Source organism: Cydia amplana, chromosome Z (assembly GCF_948474715.1).
Source record: "Cydia amplana chromosome Z, ilCydAmpl1.1, whole genome shotgun sequence".
In the NCBI taxonomy this organism is placed as follows: Eukaryota; Metazoa; Arthropoda; class Insecta; order Lepidoptera; family Tortricidae; genus Cydia; species Cydia amplana.
The window spans coordinates 22,853,997-22,875,811 of NC_086096.1; the positions used below are offsets into that span (position 1 = coordinate 22,853,997).

Here is a 21,815-nt window from a genome sequence, read left to right on the forward strand (position 1 = left end):
AATCCTAATCATTATACAACAAATACAAGTCTCGCATACGCCTGCCGCATACAATTTGGTTAAGAGATAGAGTCTGGTCGGAAAGAGTAGAGTCGTGGAATGTAAAGTCTATTTTTTTATTCGGTAGACTAAAATGACATTTCATAGTATGAACATCATGTGTCATTTCATACTATGAAATGTCATTTTAGTCTACCGAATAAAAAAAATAGACTTTATGGGGCTCAATACATTTCACGACTCTTCTCTTTCCGCACATACTCTACCTATAGGCTTGTCAGTGGTAACATTATTTTTTAGGGTTCCGTACCCAAAGGGTTAAAACGGGACCCTATTACTAAGACTCCGCTGTCCGTCCGTCCGTCCGTCTATCACCAGGCTGTATCTCACGAACCGTGATAGCTAGACAGTTGAAATTTTCACAGATGATGTATTTCTGTTGCCGCTATAACAACAAATACTAAAAACAGAATAAAATAAAGATTTAAGTGGGGCTCCCATACAACAAACGTGATTTTTGACCGAAGTTAAGCAACGTCGGGCGGGGTCAGTACTTGGATGGGTGACCGTTTTTTTGCTTGTTTTTTTTGCTTGTTTTGCTCTATTTTTTGTTGATGGTGCGGAACCCTCCGTGCGCGAGTCCGACTCGCACTTGGCCGGTTTTTTTTATCTTTTACGTGTGCGTCATGAATGTCAAAGTCAGTTACAAAAATCAGCAAATATGGCAGAAGATTATTTACTTGTGTTATTTTTGTTTTTTATAGGTTTATTATCATTTATAAGTTTTTTACCTGTACTTCTTCATTTGATACAAATATTGTAATATAAAACAAATTTAATGGTGACAATTCGAGTAACTATGATTACCAACTAACGTAAGAAATCGGCCAAAAACGTAGCTATTGCTACCAAGATATTTCACAACATTTTAAATCTCGGTCTGAAGTTGCAGCAGAACACATTATAAATAAATTATTACAAATAAGAAGAATGAGGAGCTTTATTGTTTTATACGAATTGAGATCGAATGTTTCTGTTGACTGAGAGCGCGCTCACGCCGGGGTCCGAGTTGGGCCGCACGCGCTCCCATGGGGCGGGCTATCTTGATCCCTGGCAATACTCACAAAGAAGCACCTTCTTAAAGGCCTGTCTAAACACTTTATTAAATATTGTATAGAAAATCGGATTTACCATAGAACTTGAGTAACCCAACCACAGTACAAAATCAAAAACCCAATAAGGTACGTTTTTCTCCCAACGAGGACAAATAGCTGGTAGCATGTTCAGAACAAAAAAAGGCGCCCACAGTATAACGAACGTGAAAAACACCACTCCAAGGACTTTAGTGGCTTTCTGTTCAAGTCGCAATATCCGACCGTGACGCGAAGAGTTCCGAGATATCACGCTTGAATTCCGTGAGTGATGCGTCCTTGGGTTCGCGTGGCGATATGGACTTGGGTTGGCCGGTTGTGCTCGAGATGTTAATGACCTTCGGGTACGTATATTTCGCACAGGAGTTGCCAGTATTGTTCTAGACACGCCGAAACTTGAACCCCGTCTTCCACATCTCCTTTCCTCTTCCCATGTAACCATAGAAGATGCTCCACGACTTGAACGCCTAGAGTAGGAGATGGATGGTTCATCACTTCTGAGCCGAGAAAACCCGTTACAGTCATTAACATCCCCTCCGGGTACAATGACTACATCTGTATTACGTCTCGGTGGAGTCGACTCATTGCCAAAATAAGGACACGTGCAAGGAGGCGGCAGGAGCAGACCATCTTCGGAACTACGAGATTTAGTAGTCAAGACATTGGGTACAAGCAGTCCTTCGTTACCTTCGTCATCAGAAGCGCTTCTTGGTCGATGTGGCAATGTACCTGTATCGACAGCAGCCGACAGTCGGCGTCTATCCCGATGCATCGACGAAGGTGAGCTAGATGAAACGCTCATGGATCCAGGTGTGACTATACCGGCACGTTCTGATGTATGAGGTCTAAAAAAAGAAAAAGAGGGATTTTAAAAGACCTAAATAATTTCCAACCGAGTGGAACACACCATTTTCCTCCACACCAATGCGAGGAAAATACTAAAATCTACTAACTGTAAAACATTAGAGACTAAAATGAACGCTATTAATTATTTATCATTCGAAATCATCACTTAAATGTCAATTCCACCAGCCAACACAAGGTATCAATTCCAAATTTAGTAACAAGTTTTACTTTGCCTAAATAAAGAGAGCCTTTACGAGCTGGCGTCTGGTGTATGGTGTGAGATAATCAACGAATACCACTAACACGCTGTGAACCAAAAGGTATGTCTGCATTCGTGCACAAAGAATTATATTGGGATACATCACAAATAAGAGACATTTTGCGGATAAGTCAAGTACTTGTTACACAAACTTTGTATTTTATACTAGATATTTTATTTATATGGTATACTCTCCTAGTTGTAAATTATCGCATTAATTACATTTATCGTATACCTACTGAAAATAAACAAGTAACCGTCAAAATATTTTTTGATACACACTTTTATTTTATTTATTTTTTTATTTTTTTTTATTTTAGTACATGGAAAACCAACAGCGCTACATATATCCAGAAATTACAATAGAATCACAGAGCCAATTATAGGTTCTCACTTATAGAAATACAATAAATTATAAAAAGTTTTTGCCCAACTTAGTTACACATACAAGTTCACAAAGCATAAGAACAGATGATCTATATGTATATGATCTATGTTTACAAAAATAAGTAAAGAGAAGAAAAAAGAAAAAACCTTTTGCGAGTAATACACATTCAATAATGCACCGAGCCCTGACCTGCGCCAGAATTATTGTCACCCATGAAGTATCTAGTTAATTTATTTTTTATTACTGGTATGCTATCACTATATATGTCAATATCACAATTTATAAGAACTTTATTTAAACTCATGCCTGCCCTGCATATGAAACTGTTTTTATTGCCGACTGTACTTTCTCAACTTTGCATGTCTATCAAGTACTTCTCGAGACCTTTCAAATAAGCCTAAACTCAATGAGTATATGTTTTTACATTCGTAGAGTTCCTTTGGCTACCTTCTGAATGCATCATCAGATCAGCTCCATGTTAGCATATTATTGCATTGTCATCGGAAATATGGAATATGCGAAATTTCAGCTCAATCAGACACCCGGAAGTGGGTCAAATTCAAGTTACAAGATTTGAAGCACAAAGAAGTAGAAATATGGGTAAATACGCAGTGAAGCTAAATAAAAGTGTGTAATAAAAACAGAAAGCGTTAAATTGCATAAGTAGGACCAGGACCGCACTTGTAACAAGTACTCGTACCTAACACTGCTTCTCGTACACAAAGACATGCTTAAATAAATTGCCTCTTTTTTGTGATGTATGATTATTAGGATGTTATTCAATGTAGATGTATCTTTATGCCGCAAACGCTATAAATGGGGCATTTCACGTGAAGCGGACAGGGTAAAATGGTTGAGGTTTCCGATTTCGGTTATATTCGAGTATGTTACACATGTATGAGTTCTCGACACAACCACAAAATATTTTTACAATTGGAAGCCTATTTCATAAATTATGGGTCTTAGAAGATTTGACTTAAGGCGAGATTTACATTTCTTTAAATGCCACGACTCAGTTAGAGGAAGTATAGTGAACCAAACTAACTGCTACATTTAATTAACCCTTAAATTGCCTTTATTGCCTCATATTTCGATTTCGTTTAAAACTTTTTTTTTATGAAAAAAAAGTGTAAAATATTTTTTTTTACTTTTTTACAAAGTTCGCATTTTTTCAAAAAATTTTTTGCTTGTTATTTTGAAAGCCTATAATATGTTTATACTCTACGCAAAATTCATAGTGGGCCGCAAAGTAGTTTAGGAGCTATACGAATAACAATACCAAAGTGCGGCGTCAGCCCCATAGTAGCATCACTCCGTCCATAGTTACGACGACACATTTTCGTTTCACATACATTTTAAATACTGTTATTAATGGTTGTGTCTGATTAATTCGGTGATTTCCCATTAGTTACCACGAAATAGTCACCAGTGGTAACAACTGGGATTTTTTTCCCCACCTGTTCCCACTGGAAACAATTGAAAAAAAAAATCCTGTACTAAAATACTAGTGGCATTTTTTTCTCAGGGGTCATTCACTAATAAAATTACGTCACACGTTTAGGGGGAGGGAGAGGTCAAGAAAATGTGACATGTTGTGACTTTGTGACGTCACTTCAACTTCACCTGTAACCGAACATTGTTTTCATTTTTGTGTATTATTCTAGGTATTTTAATTAGTATTGAACACTAAAAAAGTTTTGGTGGTAACTACTGAGGGGGTCATCCATAAATTACGTCACAACAGCCCCCCCCCCTGCTTGTCACATTTGACAAGCCTAACCCCCTACCCCATAGTGTGACGTCACATATTTTGCAACTTTGTTTTCAACTAAATCAGGAATTCGAATTACGTAGGTATTATTATTTTAGTATTAGATATTTTATGACACGAAACGGATTAGGAATAAAAATATAATGCAGAAAAACTATGTTTCATTGCAAAAACCTATATTATCTAACTATACAGCAAATACTCATGTTCGGTTACAGGTGAAGTTTAAGTGACGTTACAAAGTCACAACATGTCACATTTCTTGACCTCCCCCTCCCCCTAAACGTGTGATGAAATTTTATTAATGGGTGACCCCTGAGAAAAAATGCCACTAGTATTTTAGTACAGGATTTTTTTTTTCAATTGTTTCCAGTGGGAACAGGTGGGGAAAAAAATCCCAGTTGTTACCACTGGTGACTATTTGGTGGTAACTAATGGGAAATCACCGAATTAATCAGACACAACCATTAATAACAGTATTTAAAATGTATGTGAAACAAAAATGTGTCGTCGTAACTATGGACGGAGTGATGCTACTATGGGGCTGACGCCGCACTTTGGTATTGTTATTCGTATAGCTCCTAAACTACTTTGCGGCCCACTATGAAATTTTGCGTAGAGTATAAACATAATATAGGCTTTCAAAATAACAAGCAAAAAATTTTTTGAAAAAATGCGATCTTTGTAAAAAAGTAAAAAAAAAAAATATTTTACACTTTTTTTCATAAAAAATAAGTTTTAAACGAAATCGAAATATGAGGCAATAAAGGCAATTTAAGGGTTAACTAAATGTAGCAGTTAGTTTGGTTCACTATACTTCCTCTAACTGAGTCGTGGCATTTAAAGAAATGTAAATCTCGCCTTAAGTCAAATCTTCTAAGACCCATAATTTATGAAATAGGCTTCCAATTGTAAAAATATTTTGTGGTTGTGTCGAGAACTCATACATGTGTAACATACTCGAATATAACCGAAATTGGAAACCTCAACCATTTTACCCTGTCCGCTTCACGTGAAATGCCCCAAATGTTAGTTATTTTATATAAATTTGGAAAAAATATATTTTAAATTTTGAGATAATTAATAATGCCAATTGATATATACCCGCTATATTGTGGTTTAGACGCAGCGGAAGCTTCCAAGCCGCGGGACAGGCGCAACATCTCAGCCCCAAACTGATGCAGTGCGGTCATTGCTGATGGGGCGGGCTCGCTGTGCAACACAACATGTACTCGTATCAACTCTACACAGATGGTTACAAACATAGAACAGCGCGGAGGACTACCTACTACATCAACAAATAGGTACTTATATTCAATAAGCATGCAACAATTAGGATAGCTAAGGTTACCTCTGTAGCAAAATAACAATAGTGTCCCAACAAATCTGCTTGTGTTTTTTTTAGTACGGTTCAAACGTATACACTCGATTGGTTTAGTGTTAGGTACTCAGTCACGACAGCTAATTTTCCCTGTAGTAGAACTAAGTCAATTACAATAATGCCCCAACTAGCAAAAAAGTCTCAGATTGCGCACTTTATAAGAGTAGTGAGCTTATAGCGCTCTTATTTTTGTTTTGAACATATCATCGCTCTTATATTAGTCTTAGACAAGCTAATACGCACTTTAGTAAGTTTAGTCTTATTACCTAGTCTTATATATGTATATAAGAGCATTTTATAATACCATTATAAGCCTGTCGCTCTTACAATAACATTTACTAAGTCTCATTGAACTTGAGAGTACCTGGTTTTATATCCACATTCTCTAAGTTCATTTGATCTTATATTAGACTTTCTAAATGCTATTATAAGAATGTAAGACTAATATTAACATGGCATAATACTATTATGAGCCTCTCGCTCTTACAATAACATTTACTAAGTCTCATTGAACTTGAGAGTACCTGGTTTTATATCCACATTCTCTAAGTTCATTTGATCTTATATTAGACTTTCTAAATGCTATTATAAGAATGTAAGACTAATATTAACATGGCATAATACTATTATGAGCCTCTCGCTCTTACAATAACATTTACTAAGTCTTAGTGAACTTGAGAGTACCTGGTCTTATATCCACATTCTCTAAGTTCATTTGATCTTATATTAGACTTTCTAAATGCTATTATAAGAATATAAGACTAATATCAACATGGCATAATACTATTATGAGCCTCTCGCTCTTGCAATAACATTTACTAAGTCTCATTGAACTTGAGAGTACCTGGTCTTATATCCACATTCTCTAAGCTAGTTCATTTGATCTTATATTCGACTTTCTAAATGATATTATAAGAATGTAAGAGTAATATCAGCATGGCATAATACTATTATGAGCCTCTCGCTCTTACAATAACATTTACTAAGTAAATAATAAATAATAATAAATAAATTATAATATAATAATATAATACTAAATGATATTATAAGAATCTAAGACTAATATCAGCATGGCATAATACTATTATTGGCCTCTTGCTCTTATAATAACATTTACGAAGTCTCATTGAACTTGAGAGTACCTGGTCTTATATCCCCATTCTCTAAGTTCATTTGATCTTATATTAGACTTTCTAAATGCTATTGTAAGAATGTAACACTAATATCAACATGGCATAATACTATTTTAAGCCTCTTGCTCTTACAACAACATTTACGAAGTCTCATTGAACTCGAGAGTACCTGGTCTTATATCCCCATTCTCTAAGTTCATTTAATTTTATATTAGATTTCTAAATGCTATTGTAAGAATGTAAGACTAATATCGGCATAGCATAAGAACACTGTAAGTACGTACTTTTCTGATCTTATTCAAAGCTATAATAAGATCAACAGCAGCACTTTAGTAAGATATTGGAGTGATATAGGATCAAGACACTTATATCACAAAAGTGAAGATCAATATAAGATGGTTTGATCTTAAATCGTTTTTGGGAACACTATTGTAAGTATAAGTAAAGCAAGGAACCCTAATTTATTCAACATGGCCATATCATTTGTATTCAGAATGCTTATAAGACTCTAATAGTGCGCTTGAAAAATACAGCTACAGCAATGGCTGACTATCAATACAAAATAAAGAAATAAAATAATTATAAAAATATTCAAATACCATATTTGATTAGGCGCATGAAGTTTGAAGTGTAAAACGGGATCTACTTTACAGTAAATAATATTTTCCCATGTGAATACTTAGCATAACATAAACACACGATGATAAACAGCACGTTATTATAGTTAACATAATTCATAAACACTTACACTAATATATTTTTGTCACGTTGCAGTTAATTTCACCCGTATATTTTATACATCACAAATAGAATGTTTCAAATCTCTGTGTGAGACTGTGTGACCTTACAAACAAATCAATATAAGCCTATGTAGACTTACAAGATACTTACGTTCGACCAACTTAAGCCTATGTAGGCTTACAAGATACTTAAGTTCGACCAATATAAGCCTACATATCTAGGCTTACAAGATACTTACGTTCGACCAATATAAGCCTATGTAGTTGTAGGCTTACAAGATACTTAAGTAAAAGCGACATTAGCCTAAGGCAGCTTAATTTAGTTTTGAAAAAGATTACTGTGAGTGCAAACAGCATTCAATTAGACTGATATTAGAACGATATTAAAATAAATACTCTTATAAGTTGTGCCCAAATCCGGGCTTAGACGATGATATAAAATCAATATAAGAGCGAAAAATTGTAGTCTAGAGACTGTTGTTAGAGCGCTTTTTGCTAGTTGGGGCTTGTGCTTTAAAAACTAAAAAAACTTGTGTCTTTACGAAACATACCATATAAACAACCCGTATAACATATCAAGTCGTGGCATGTGGGGCACGAAATGTAGTGACACTATATCAAGTCAATGGCGGTGAAAAAGTTAAATACGTACGCCTACAATTTGGTCGAAAAAGCAGTATTTCGTCCTAGTTCCATTGCTCTCCAGTGAATTGCTAGGACAAAAACTACTCAACAATCAACTTTATTCGTGTTTCGAACTGAATAGCGAGTGCGACACAAAAAATGGGTAAAATAGAAGCAGTCGTAGTATTTGTGTGTGAAGTGTGTGATGCAGTCAGTTAATAACCGTTTTTATTGTCTAACGCTTGTAATGCTCATACTCGAAACGCTTTAAATTAATAGTTTCGAAATGGTCTTACTTACCTCAAAATTGTTGCGTCCTACCCGTTCGCTTCAAGTTGGCCGTACCGTTACAAGCCGTTACATAATGTCGTCACAGGTACAAATCCTATTACTGTCGACAAAAATAATTGTTTACTTTATTTTTTAATGCTCACCTACTTTATGTAATAATTTATGTGACTGTATAAAACGATAGTACATTACATACCTAGGGAGGTGAATTCGTGAATGCTCCAGGTCGCAGGTGTTTGTGGCCCAAACCGAAGGTGAGGGCCATAAATATGCGATCCGGGGCTTTACGAATATCCGCCCGTGGTTTGTCTAAAGTTTTACGTCTTGCCTTGGCCAGGAAGTGAGATTGAGAGAAATCCCACTTACGGGCCTAGGGTGACGTAAAAGTAATAAAAGTAGTTGTAAAGCTGTGGTGGCCGAGTGGGTAAGGCGTCAGAGGGGGTTGCGCGGGGAAGCGGCCCGAGACGTAACGGCCAACTTGTAGCGAACGGGTAGTAGTCAAAAAGTCTGTCATAGTCTAATACCTTTAAACGAGCAATTTTTGTTTATTTATTTACCTATATATATTTCGGGGATCTCGGAAACGGCTCTAACGATTTCGATGAAATTTACTATATTGGTGTTTTCGGGGGCGTAAAATCGAACAGCTAGGTCTTATTTCTGGTAAAACGCGCATTTTTGAGTTTTTATATGTTTTTCGAGCAGAGCAGGTCTCCCAGATATTAGTAGTTAAAGGGAAGATCGTCATCGCTGCAGAACTGGACCTTTCATTACCTAGTCTAGGTATAAATTCTGTTACTACGGTATCTATACAGAACCCATGAATTTAAACACATTTCTGATACGGCTAATACGTTTTCAAGCACGGCCTACATTTGCTAGCCGTCGCGCGATAGCTTTTTCACGCAGTAAACTAAGCACATTTTTGTAAATTTAATATAGTACCTACGGTTAATAAATGTTACTAGGTATCTACATATTTTACAACACTGAAATGAATGCTACATTAGTATTAGCCTTTATATTAACAAACAGCGTTATTACGAGTATTAGAATGTAAGGTAAGGAAGGTAATATGTACCTAGAATCCTGAAGCCAGAGATCCCTGGTATCGATCGGCGGCAATTCTGTGTCAGTAGAGGCGGCGGAGTGCTGTGGGGTGCTTCTGTTTCCGAGGAACCGACGCCACGTGCAGCGCCGTTCTAAAAGCGTTACAAAATAGTTACTTGTCTGTCAGTTGCCCTCCAAAGCCGAATAGCGCTATCTCAATAACAAATGATTTTTAAAATGGAACTATCAGTAATAGAAAGTAAAGTTTAAGTTAGCAATGCATTTGCTTTTGAGATAGCGCTTTTTGACTTATTGTTAGTAGGGCACGGGCGGAGTACTTTTGCCAAAATTACATTTAGGTACTATTTTACTGGCGGTAATCTATCGAGGCGAATAGTGCCACGATTGCAAGTACTTCTACGTGTTGCTAGTACAATGTCACTAAAAATAAGTGCAAAGTAAAAATAAAGGATCCGGTACAAATGGCGGACTTAATGCCTTAAGGCATTCTCTACCAGTCAACCAATGGGTAAAACCAGAAAGATTAAGTAGATGCAGTGTCTTTTAGAATAAATTAATTTGAAAACAGGACTATATCATTATGAATATAAACTATATTGTTAAACCTACACATATACTAAAAACAAATAAACCTACATATATATATATATATATATATATATATATGTATGTCGGCGAAGGATGGTCCTAATGGCGGTGGGCGCGTGGGGGTAGTACCTAGATGCATTACTTCACAGCCAAAATAGTAGGTATGCTACCAACGCATGAAATAAACATTCGGACTCATTAACCATACTAGTGCCTACTATATTTCAGTACTAAATGATGAAAAGAACTAATTGCTATTAGAATGTTGACTGGTTAAATTGAAAATAAAAAGATCACATGAAATCGTTCAAATCTTTATTTCAGTCAAACTAAACCGGTTCCAACCCTACACCTCTGACCCGAGAAGATTTAACCCGGTAACAAACTCGGCGGGACACATCTTTTCAAAACAACACATAGTTTCTTTATTTTACAAAAGTAAGCTTATAATGGCACATAAGAAATCAAAATAACACTTGGAATAAAACACTTAGCTAAACGGTTAAAGAACGTGAGAATCTATAAGCTTTCAGAATAATCCTTCAGGCGTAAGCCTTCAGGAACGTAGCGAATTAGGCACGAGCTTGGCTAACGTCCGATCTCTAGCGCGGTCCGATCAAGAAGAAGGAAGCCAGTTGCAGCGGCGGAGCCAACCGCTCCCGCCTCCAATTCAAGTTGGTAAACCTGCCTGACCAGTCTACCAACATAACGACAAAAATGCCTGCTCGTGCCTACGTTCACTCAAGATACTCCTGTTGACGTTCCAAAGCCTTCTACCTGTCATTTTAGTTCATCAATACGCCAATAGATGGTGGCGTTATTCACTACGCAACTTTATTATTTCGTTACAAGCAAATAATACGTAGCCAAACATTGCTAATCGACTTTTACAGGCGTCTAACTATGAACTGTAATGCTGCAATACGTCTTTCTGGTGTCTCGCTCCGACACGGCCGTCCTGCGCTACACACGTCCTCGTGTGTGGGTGTATGCATTTGATACTGAAACAAAATACTCAGCACAGTATCTCATCCCTCGCTCATTCCTGACCAACAATTTGGGTCTCACTCAAATTACTATTAAAATCAAACTTTGTTATCAATCAAACCAGAAAAAATAATTGTTCAAAATTACTTTAACAGTCCTCAATTCTCTAGTCAAAAATAGTCCATCGAGCAACGACTAAATAAAAATAATCATCAGTAATCATCGCCGCTATCTAACGGATACACTCCAATAATCATCGCCTCCATCTGGCGGATACTCTCAAATTTATGTGAAAACAGATCAATCCCAAACATCAAAACACAAATTACAACAGCTCTAATTCATTGCTCGACAGTATCACTACTATTGTCGTCAATATCAATTTACGGGGAAATTATCTGGCATTACAAAAAAAAAAATTGGTCATATGTGATCTAAATTTTTGTAAGACATCTTAAAATAAATAAGATTCTGAATTGATAGTTCCAATTTTACTCATATGGACACAGTACATATACGGGAATTCATTTTTAACAAAACAACACCAGTCCTTCGGTGCATTGCCAGTCCTTCGGCAGATACCAGACCCTCGTCAGAAGTAACCATCTCAGCCGCGTAAGTGCTCCTCGCAAAGAGCATTCTGCACATAAAAAGCAGACCACGTGCACCTCTTACAAGCTCCGGCACTTCTGATGCGGTCACTAAACAATACCCAGTCCATCGGGCATACTTTCAGTCCATCGAAAGCAAAACAGTATTGCCCAGTCCATCGGGCGTGCCTTCAGTCCATTGAAAGCATGACAGTATTGCCCAGTCGATCGGGCGTGCCTTCAGTCTGTCGAAAGCATGACAGTAGTGCCCAGTCCATCGGGCGTAATTTCAGCCCTACGAAAGTACAAGCTTTCAGTCCGTCGAAAGCAAAACAATGTTAACAGTGAATTCCAAAAAAAAAAGAAAATAAAAACAGGTCTTTAAATCATGTTACTCAGAACCATTGGTACTATCAGCGTCAACTGATCAAATGAACCTGAACATTACTGATCAAAATCACTAAAGATAGCTTTCTTCTTTAGCTTTAACAAACAGAAACTCGCTCAAGACTTCCATGCAGAAGTAAAACATCTCAAAATAATCCCAACGAAATGGGAACTGCTCACCAGCTTAATAAAGTATGATGCACGCGACCAAGTCAAAGGTGGTGGTGGTGAGGTCCAACCCAAGCACGGAGGCTGATCCTTTCCGCTTGCCGTTGCCGTTTTGTAACGTTAAGGGGGAAGTACGTCCCTGTTGGTAGGGGAGGTAAAAGAAGTACTACCAACTCGTTAACAAATTAAGTATTTATTTAAATAAAAAAACTAAGTTTTGAATAGGGTCGTGGGTGGTCAAGGCCCGTCTAAATTTGCACCCGAGATCCGGTACTGCCCTGGCTGGTCGAGGGTCCGCAGCAGGTGGGTGTCACTCGACAGCGCTGAAGAGGAGCAGGGGCGACGGCGGGCGAACGGCTATGGCTCCAACCCTGCCTGCCTTGAATTTAAAATGTTACGACGCACCCTGTGGATTTCCAGATGTCTTAGTAAGGTGTTCCTGCTCGCTCTGCTTTTGTGAACACCCTGTGATGATGATGATGGGACCATGGGGAAGCCGGTGCACCATAAGCAGAAAGCGTGTTTGTGTTCACAAGCAGAGCGGAGTTACAAAAACGAAGGAAAAGCACAGAGTAAAGAAAGAAAGAAGAACAAAGAAGTGAATTTAAATAAGTAGGAGGGTACGTACACATACTTACTCGTACCCGCCACTATGAGAACAAAGGAAATTGCTAGATCATTCTGGAGCTAAAAGCATTTAGCAAAAGATGGAATGGAACGTAAGATTAAATTTAGGTTTTGCGATTAATATGAATCGAACAACAAACTACTGTAACACTAAAGCTACTTATTCTAATGAAACGTTCAACACTTTGCACTTACCAATACGTGGGTGCGGGAATCGTAATATGCGAAAACGTCGCTGAGCAAATTTATAAATTAATAAGGTGTCCGCGCACACCTGAATTAAATTAAAAAGATTAAAATTCGTACGGCGCGCGAGACGACACGGATAGGCTTCGTGTGCGCGGCGGTACGTGCGTATGCAAAGGTGGCTGGCGCGGACTGACGGTGACGGCTCCGCGGACAGCGGCGGGAGGGCTGCGCTCGCGCAACCGGCTTCTAGATCTTTCCATGACGTCAACCAATAGGCCGGTCGCGACTGTCGCGAGTACAGTCGGTACGAATAAAGTGTGAACGTCCGAGTATACATGCAATACCTAATATAATTTGATTATAACTATACATCAAAATGTTTATTTAGTCTTACTTTACTATAGTAAAGTAGAATAAGACAATTTATGTAAATATAAAATTCATTAATAAAAGTGTATAAATAAATAATTAGTAAAATTTAAAATAAGAATTAATTAAGATTAAAATGTGAAATAATAATTCATGCAGTAATAATTTAAAATCGATTATAAATAAGTTAATTCGTTAAAATTATATTAGTTTAAGGTGTAAAAATAAAATAATTAAAGCTTATAATTAAAATATGTACGTGCAACGTTACAGTTGCTGCGGCAGATTGCGAGAGACACGATGTGGTTCAACATAGCTGGCTGTTACTGAAATCATCATTTGCACGGTATCAGGTTTATCATGTATGCAAGCTAAACTCAAAAGGTTTGTGAAATGCAAGGTAGCAGACACAAAAAAACATGTTTCCAATGTATACGGGACTTCAAAAATCTCAGAATAAAATTTAAACTTCAATGAGTGCGTTTTATTTCATTCTATCAACAAACAAACACGTGTTCCAAAAATAAGTAACACGGTAAAATGGGCCAATAGGAAAAGTGACAGCTTATTAGTTACGTTCGACTGTTATGCTTCGCCATTACACTCAAAATAAAATTCACTAATAAACAATTAGAACGAAACCTGTCCTTTTATTTCCAAATCTCCAGCACAGAAGATACTGCACAGCTGCTTCTGTGTCACGGGCGTAATGGTATGATGTCTGCAAGTTCGCTCGGCTCTGGCTGCAGGACACTGTAACATTAATTTTCATATGCGTAGCTCATGTTTCCATAGTATGCACGATTTGTGATCTATCACGGCATTACGAGCAATAATTTGTCGCAATTTTATTAATTACTAAACGTTACAGGGTAAAGATTACATAATCCTATGCATTGGCAAATCAGCAGGATCAATTTCTAACGGTGCATTGTATTTTCATGAAAAAAAAATATATTTTTTGAGGGTAGATGCACAAGTGAGTGATGAAATAATATCACGTCGTGACAGCCAATATTTGATTTTAATTAACAATATGGTTTTCACATCAAAATAACTTAAGATCACTTAGATTTAAATAGATTTTAAAACTTAATTGTATTTTCATGAAAAATCGATTATTGAGGGTAGATTCACAAGTGAGCGATGAAATAATATCACGTCGTGATAGCTAATACTTGGTTTTAATTAACAGTATGGATTTCAAATCAAAATAACTCAAGATCGCTTCGATTTAAATGGATTACAAAAATTAATTATAAAGAAACGTAACGATCCCAGAGATGACGTCACGTAAAGACCGCTATGCTCGACTGCCTCAATCATAATTCACAGTTTCACAATAATTCTCACCAAATAACAATGAATTACACTCACCATACAATCAAGGTTAGACACGTGAGCTTACCATTACAAAGTGTCCAGATTATGGAATGTAGGTCACCAGAAATACACCACGCTCCCAGGTGGCTGTGTAAGCAATACATGAAACTCCGCATCCATCCCACTTGCTGATATCGGAGAAGGATGCTCCTAATGGCGGTGGGCGCGTGGGGGTAGTACCTAGATGTATTACTTCACAGCCAAAATAGTAGGTATGCTACCAACGCATGAAATAAACATTCGGACTCATTAACCATACTAGTGCCTACTATATTTCAATACTAAATGATGAAAAGAACTAATTGCTATTAGAATGTTGTCTGGTTAAATTGAAAATAAAAAGATCACATGAAATCGTTCAAATCTTTATTTCAGTCAAACTAAACCGGTTCCAACCCTACACCTCTGACCCGAGAAGATTTAACCCGGCAACAAACTCGGCGGGACACATCTTTTCAAAACAACACATAGTTTCTTTATTTTACAAAAGTAAGCTTATAATGGCACATAAGAAATCAAAATAACACTTGGAATAAAACACTTAGCTAAACGGTTAAAGAACGTGAGAATCTATAAGCTTTCAGAATAATCCTTCAGGCGTAAGCCGTCAGGAACGTAGCGAATTAGGCACGAGTTTGGCTAACGTCCGATCTCTAGCGCGGTCCGATCAAGAAGAAGGAAGCCAGTTGCAGCGGCGGAGCCAACCGCTCCCGCCTCCAATTCAAGTTGGTAAACCTGCCTGACCAGTCTACCAACATAACGACAAAAATGCCTGCTCGTGCCTACGTTCACTCAAGATACTCCTGTTGACGTTCCAAAACCTTCTACCTGTCATTTTAGTTCATCAATACGCCAATAGATGGTGGCGTTATTCACTACGCAACTTTATTATTTCGTTACAAGCAAATAATACGTAGCCAAACATTGCCAATCGACTTTTACAGGCGTCTAACTATGAACTGTAATGCTGCAATACGTCTTTCTGGTGTCTCGCTATATATATATATATATATATATATAAATACCTAGTTTGAATCATTAAGTCGAAGAGGAAAGTTTGTCAAGGAAATACTTGCGCAGCATGCGCTTGAATGTGAATTTGGTCTGCGCTTGTCTGATAGGGAGTGGGACTATGCGTCAAAAGTATATCTGCCATTCTGTAATAGCATAACAATAAAGTCTCTATAATATGTAGAACAATTAACAAGAACAAAGTAGACTGTGGCAGAAGTGATTGGGTGCGTTTCAGTATATATAACCACTAATGATTGGTCGATATAACGATAAGGTGACCTAAAATATCGGTCGGTTGAACTGAACTTGCTCTTCTTTGTTATACGAGCCCCCCGAGCCGACTTACTCTTTAGACATGGGGATACCTCTGCCTATTTTTTAACCTATACCATACTTGATACGACTACGACACTCCAATATCAAAAAAATGTCTATAGCCAATTAATGTTATAGGTACCGAACCTTATAATACCTACTTAAAGTACCTAGGTATTTATGTGCCTTAGGTTGAAATATATTATCAACTTCATGTTATACTGTATGAGAGATATCTGATAAGAATATGTCATTCGTATGTATATGTCTTATAAATTATATCTCTTGATCGTTATATCGACCTTCTTTAGATACCTTTTGTCCCTTAGAGCTGAAAATAGAAACCCCGAGGGCTTGGTCGACTTGTAACCAAGTCGTATTTGCTAAGTTAAAACTATAGAGAAATAAGTAAGCATACCTATATATACCTAGACCTAATGCTCACTCCATACAAAGATAAAACCTATTTATGAGAAGTTTTAACCAAGCGTTGCGAAAACTTATTTACTTATAGAGACAAACCAAAGAAAGTCTGCAGCGCAATAATTTGACATCGAATTAAAAAACTACATATGGCAATGTTTTTTAAGCAGTCAGTAAACGTCATGCACTATGGTATGTGTTTGTCAAAATCGTTTAAATATTCATTGTGTTTTGTGATGAACGGAATAAACATAGTGAAACCTTACAAAACCGGCGTGCGGGAGTTACTTTTCCGCATGACGAATAATTTTACACTTGTAAAAAGTCAGCACGAGGCGATTCAAGCTGAAAAACGACAATGTTTACAAAATTTGGAGTTGATGACGGGTAAGTGGAATGAAACATCTTAATACTTCACCATATGTACCTACTTAGATAATATAATATTGGTTTAGACTAAGGTTTCACAGCAAATTGAACACACCTAATAGGTATAGGCATACTTATGAACTTCCTCTAACATTTCGAGAAACTCATTGGTAACTAGCCGGGTTTTGAGCTCGAACCCACAACCTCCATGCTTATGCTCACGGCATGGGTACCTACTAGTTAAAGCTAAAATTAATTTTTAATATATGTTTATTGTTTTAATGGTTTATTTCGTTTTTCCGAAAACTTTAGTTCGCAAATTGCGGGCAATTTCTCTGTCAATCTAATTACGCCTTAATGGGAGTAAAAGAGAAAGATGCTCGCATATTGAGAACTTCGGTTTTCGCGGTAGGCCCTCTGTACCTATTTACCGCCGTCGCGGATATTACAAAAGCTTATTAATTTTGATGAAGCCAAATGTCACATTCTCCCAATATTATTTATCAATATTAGTATATGTCTACATAATATTAATAGTGACATCTATTGTTGGAATGAAATTTATTTTACCATAAAAATTAAGCTGTGCATACAGCTTAATTTTTTCATAGACGGTAAATATGGTAGAAATTTCACAAGTATCAAGACTATTTAATCCATTTTCTGTGGTGTTGTCGCATACTGATTTTTAAAAACTACTTTTAATCTAGCGCTGCAGACTTTCTTTGGTTTGTCTCTAGTACGATTTAAGCTTCATAAGTAAGTACTTATTTAGTTTTAAGGTGGTTCGACTAGGTTACCCAAAGCTTAACCCTCGCTAGATGGCGTCACTTTCGCAAAATTTCATGTTTTATTTTTTTGTGGAATGGTCTTGGTATTTATATACTTAAAAGTATGTTTAGCGAACTCTTTTAAGTAAATATTGAACTATTATAATAAACATTGAATACTTCATTGTGCAAAAACCACCCTTTAAAGTCGACGGAGTGTTGCTGTCATGCTTTTTCCTACTATAACTCACACATGCAAACAGTGTTTCCGTGATGCTTGTAGTAGACAATTTCACACAACGTAAGTATGCTGCAATAGCGTTACGGTATGTTCGTGGAAATACGTGCAAGAGTATTGGGGTTCAAGACTGGTGCGAGTAGGTAATTTCTTTTTGTTTATTTTTGTCCTTTTTGTGTTATCTTAACGAGCAATTATTATACATATATATTTATTTATATATTTGGATGATATCAGAAACGGCTCTAACGATTTCGATGAAATTTGCTATAAGGGGTTTGATTTCTTAGCTAGGTCTGATCTGTGAGAAAACGCGCATTTTTGGGTTTTTATATGTTTTCTGAGCTTTGGTCGGTCTCCCAGATATTCAATCTCTTCTTCCTCGCGTGGGGTACGCTTGGCAACTAATCCCAGAATTGGCATGGGCCCTTATTTTTTACGAAAGCGACTGCCCTGACCTTCCAACCCAGAGAGTAAACTTATTGGGATTAGTCCGGTTTCCTCACATTGGTTTCTTTCACCGAAAAATAGGTATCGATATATAAATAGGTTCCGGTAAATAGGTATCAAATGATATTTCGTACAAAAGTTCCGAAAAATCATTGGTATGACGGTACGAGCCGGGGTTAGAACCCGCAACCTCCGGATTGCAAGTCGCACGCTCTTTCCGCTAGGCCACCAGCGCTTCTCCCAAATATTCAGTATCATCATCATCACTATCACTATCACTACATAGTATAAAGCAAAGTCGCTTTCCTGTCTGTCTGTCTGTATGCTTAGATCTTTAAAATTCGCAACGGAGTTTGATGCGGTTTTTTTAATAGATAGAGTGATTCAAGAGGAAGGATTATGTATAATTTGTTAACCCGTGCGAAGCCGGGGCGGGTCGCTATTATCAATAAATTACTTTATCAACGTTTTCAAAAAAAAATTCAATACCTACCTGATTTTCACAGATTATGTACTTTTTAATTTTACTTTTAAATTTTATACATTTCTTTTTTATTGCTGTGAGGATGTCCTGAATGTCCTGATTGTAAAAATCAAAGTGATTAGGTAGAGTATAATTTCTAATTATCTTTGTAAAAAATAAACGAATACGCTTAGCCCATACTTAATCAATCGATTTTTGAAAATAAGAAAAATTAAAAAAAAAAACAGTACGAAATTTAGGTGTAAAAAATTACAAAAAGTTATGTCCCAGCATACAATGACTGGGGATTGAACCGGTAACCTTCCGTTTGTAAGCAAAAAAGCGACTGTTTACAAAACGCACCATGATAGCTCTTAGCTAAGCTGACGAACTTCGGGTACTTATTCAACAAAATCGGGTAGCTCAACAAAATTGCACTAAACATGACGGCACTTCAAATTCACGCCGTGGTCAGCCCGGCAACGTCGGAAATGGTATGGCAACGTCGCAAATGTATCCGTACACGACATTTGTGACGCACACATACGTAAAATTGATGATAAGTTAACTATGATTTTTGCATGATTTCTGTATGAAACATTGTGTTCCTATTCATTTAGCGAAAATGAATATTCGAAAGAAGATAAATGCGGAAATATGTATGTAGTAATAGTGTGTAGTTACTTAATGAAAGTCGATTGAATTTTGTATGAAAATCGAACCACCTTAAGTAAACTAATTAGCAACACGTTTTACGATACCTCCTAAACACCTTAATAATATAGAAAACTCGTGTATGGAGTGAGCACTCTATGCTTACTTATTTCTCTATGGTTAACCCCTATAATATAAAATATAAATATACATCAATATTATAAATATGATTTCTAAATTTAAGCTGCCCGCATAAATTTCATTTTATGGATTGTACATACTAAATAATTAAAAGAATATTTAATAGAAAGCTTTTTTGCAATACGAATATAAATGCTTTTATCAGATTAACGTAAAAGCCCCATATATTCGTAGGTTGATAAATCTGGTCCTTCAACTGATGGTTTAGGTACATCTTTATTAATGTGATAAAATACTGAACATAGTGGACCGAATAAGCTCCTCAAAGTGACTTACCTACTTACAAATATAGTTATTTGTTAAACGAAGCGAGCAAATGAAATAAAACTATGAAAACGGATTATATCGCGTATATTGATATTATAATATAATACATCCCGACGTTTCGAACCCTTTACCCACTATAATAAATTCAATATAAGTACGCGATATAATCCGTTTTCATAGTTTTTAACCGACTTCCAAATCTAAAAGGAGGAGGTTATCAATTCGGTTGTTTTTTTTTATTTTTTTTATTTTTTTTATGTTTGTTACTCCATATCTCCGTCATTACTGGACCGATTTTGAAAATTATTTTTTTGATTATATGTATATGCATACAGATTGGTCCCGTTTTTGTCAAAACCCAGTTCTGATGATGGAATCCATGAGGAATCGAGGGAACTCCTCAAATCTTAAAGGCACACATATAGTGATTTTTGTATTTTTATCAACAAATCAAGCATATACATTCAAAAAAGTGACATTTGATGAAGTGGAACTGCTGATGATGATCAGAACGGAACTCTTCAACGATGCATAGCACACTTCTGACGATTTGTCCTCTTCGTTATGTTTGTTAAGCAAGTTAAGTTTTTAAGCTACATTTTTGTCAAGCTCGAGTGCTGATGATGGGATCCATGAGGAATCGAGGGAACTCCTCAAATCTTAAAGGCATGCGTATAGAGATTTTCGTATTTTCATCAACAAATCAAGCATATACATAAAAAAAAGTGACATTTGATGAAGTGGAACTGCTGATGATGATCAGAACAGAACTCTTCAACGACGCATAGTTCACGTTTGGCGATTTGTCCTCTTCGTTATGTTTGTTAAGCAAGTTAAGTTTTTAAGCCACAATTTTGTCAAGCTCGAGTTCTGATGATGGGATCCACGAGGAATCGAGGGAACTCCTCCAATCTTAAAGGCATGCGTATAGAGATTTTTGTATTTTCATCAGAAAATCGAGCATTTTCATTAAAAACTGTCGCATTTGATGAAGTGGAACTGCTGATGATGATCATAACGGAACTCTTCAACGACGCATAGCTCGCATTTGGCGATTTGTCCTTTTCGTTATGTTTGTTAAGCAAGTTAGGTTTTTAGGCACATTTATGTCAATCTCAAGTCCTGAACATGGTATCCATGAGGAATCGAGGGAACTTCTCAAATCTTAAAGGCATCCGTATAGAATTTTATATATTTTCATCAGAAAATCAAGCATTTACATTAAAAACTGTGGCATTTGATGAAGTGGAACTGCTGATGATGATCAGAACAGAACTCCTCAATGACGCATAGTACACGTTTTGTGATTTTCAATTTCGATTTTGACTTGGATTGGGCCCCGGACTCCGGACTCGGACCCGTACTCGGACTTGGACCCAGACCCGGAAAACCACTATGATACCTAAACTAAATCAACCACTATGATTACCATAAAATGTATACATATTACCAAATAAAGTATAAGCACCGTTATGTGGGTTAGGCTAGTAGTTAGAGAAGTCGGTTTTTTTCTATTAAAGATTATATTTCATGAGTAAGTCGCGATAACCGAAGACAAAAAAACAAGTGCATGTGCAGGAAATATGAACAACACGATTCTGACATGCATAGATCATACAAAAGCCGAATGGACCAGCATTTATTTTTTCGCATATTATAAAAGCATCTTATAAAATATTTGGGCTTTATTTCAAACCTGTACTTAGGC

The 21,815-nt window shown here is 36.7% G+C and overlaps 1 protein-coding gene across 1 annotated transcript in view; it reads right to left on the reverse strand.

The window, feature by feature from the left end:
• Positions 1-896: 896 nt before the first annotated feature.
• Positions 897-21,815, reverse strand: part of LOC134661280 (5-hydroxytryptamine receptor 2A) — a 47,253-nt gene continuing 26,334 nt past the window's right edge. Inside the window, exons 5-7 of the mRNA XM_063517271.1 lie at positions 9,666-9,786; positions 5,520-5,627; positions 897-1,996 (exon numbers count right to left, since the gene is read on the reverse strand). Coding sequence (XP_063373341.1) covers positions 1,099-1,996; positions 5,520-5,627; positions 9,666-9,786 — 1,127 coding nt within the window. The 3' untranslated portion in view covers positions 897-1,098. The remainder of the gene's footprint in view (positions 1,997-5,519; positions 5,628-9,665; positions 9,787-21,815) is intronic.